Raw genomic sequence first — 1,837 nt, 5'->3', positions numbered from 1 at the left:
GGGGGGGGGGCAAGAAAGAACGGACCCTTGGCAAAGATGACGCCCTCGCGGTCGGCAATGGTGATGGCCAGAACCCCGTCGGCCCTGGTTCCGTGCGTGGCATGGGGGCGGGGCGGCACCCGGCGGCGAGTGTGAGGAGGGGGACAAGCGAAGGCAGCACGAGATGCGTGGGGTCACAAGCGCACCGGTCAAATAGCGAAGACAGGAGAGACGACACGGTGGGGTTCTGCCGGGGAGGGAGAGGCAGAGAGAGAGAGAGAGGCAGAGCAAGCGGAGCAAGTGTGAGCGGGTCAGTGACAGGCGGACGGGAGGCGGACGTGTCACCGACAGGCCGGGCCCATGTACCTGGGACCCTGCGTCCTGTGAGACCTTCGAATCGCGGGCCGGCGCCAGGGGGGGCTTGCCGGTGGCGGGCCCGCCGCCGGCACCGGGGGATTTGCCCTGGAGCTGGGCAGCCGCCTGGGCCGCCTGGGCCTGCTGCTGCTGGAGCTGGGCCTGTGCCTGCTGGAGCTGGGCCTGCTGCTGCTGGAACTGTGCTTGGGCTTGGGCCTGGGCCTGCTGGAGCTGGGCATGCTGGAGTTGGGCCTGGGCCTGGGCCTGGGCTTGGGCCTGGGCCTGCTGGAGCTGGGCCTGCTGCTGCTGCTGCTGCTGCTGGGCCTGCTGCTGCTGGAGCAGTTGCAAATGCTGCAGCTGCTGGGCCTGGGCCGCCTGGGCCGCCTGGGCCTGCTGGGCCTGGGCCGCCTGCTGCTGCATCACATACAGCTGCTGCTGCTGCTGGTACTGCTGCATCATGTAGAGCTGCTGCTGCTGCTGCTGGGTGAGCTGTGCGCCCGGCTGGCCGGCGCCCTGCTGGCGCATTTGGTTGAGGGCCGCCTGCTGCTGGGCCTGCTGCAGCTGCAATTGCAGGTACTGCATGGCAAGCTGCTGCTGCTGCTGCGGGGCCAGCTCCGGGTGCTGTTGCTGAACGAGCATCAGCGTTTGTTGGAACTGCTGCGCCTGCTGGGCCGGGAGCATTTGCAAGTAGGCCGGGTTGGTGTAGATGTCCGATGCACCGGGGCCACCGCCGGCGCCGGGGGTCTGGCCACCGGCATACTCGGGCGCCCAGCTGCCGTGCTGGTTGGGCTGGTAGCCGGACATCGGGTGCGGAGGGAGGGGGGGAGGGAGGGGGGGGGAGGCGGGCGAAGGAGGGGAGAGCACGCAAGGGCGAGGGGCCGGCTGGAAGGAGCAGGAGGCGAGGAGGGAGGGCAGAGGCAAAGGCGGCAGGGTGGCGGGGCGCCGGAGACCACAGGAGCGGAGGAGGAGGAGGCGGGGGAGGGAGGCTCGAGGCAGTGGTGTTGTCTTTCTCTCGCTCCTCCCCCCCCCCCCGGGGGTCGGGGAGGGCAGATGCCCGGCTCAAAAGAAGCTACCAAAACACGCATCCGGTGGCACCTTCCCGAGGGCTGCGAGCGGCATTTGTCCTGGCCGGCATGTGATTCTCCGGGGCGGATGATCCAGTTGGCGCAAATGGGCACCATGTCCCCCGCAGGGGCTGGACACCGGTGTGTGATTAGGCCAGCATGGGCGGGGTCGCGGGGGGACGTCGCACCGGGTCGGGAAGCGGCGCCGCGCCTCGGGGGAGCGGCCCCGGGGGCGGGCCAGCGCCGGGGCTGGGGCCGGGGCCACAGCAAGGTTGAGGGCAGACACGGGCGCGAGCACGGGCGCGAGGCCGAACAGGGCCGAGAGCGAGAGAGAGAGAGAGAGAGGGTCCGAGGGGGCAGTTCTCGCAGCCTTTGACATGTTCCGTGTCGCGCCGGGCTGGCGGACGCCCGGCGGCCGGGTGAAAAGGGGGCCCGGGGGG

At 70.6% G+C, this 1,837-nt stretch overlaps 1 protein-coding gene across 1 annotated transcript in view; it reads right to left on the bottom strand.

Moving 5' to 3' along the window:
- The window catches only part of H696_04583 (hypothetical protein), a gene marked incomplete at both ends in the record, with an annotated part of 2,163 nt that extends 1,026 nt beyond the window's left edge, over positions 1–1,137 (bottom strand). Inside the window, 3 exons of the mRNA XM_009498465.1 lie at positions 26–84; positions 186–226; positions 346–1,137. Coding sequence (XP_009496740.1) covers positions 26–84; positions 186–226; positions 346–1,137 — 892 coding nt within the window. The remainder of the gene's footprint in view (positions 1–25; positions 85–185; positions 227–345) is intronic.
- Between the last annotated feature and the right edge of the window lie 700 nt (positions 1,138–1,837).

Source organism: Fonticula alba (assembly GCF_000388065.1).
Source record: "Fonticula alba strain ATCC 38817 unplaced genomic scaffold supercont2.7, whole genome shotgun sequence".
NCBI lineage: Eukaryota > Rotosphaerida > Fonticulaceae > Fonticula > Fonticula alba.
The sequence above is the reverse complement of the archived record's forward strand: the minus strand, read 5'-3'. Positions and strand labels throughout refer to the sequence as shown.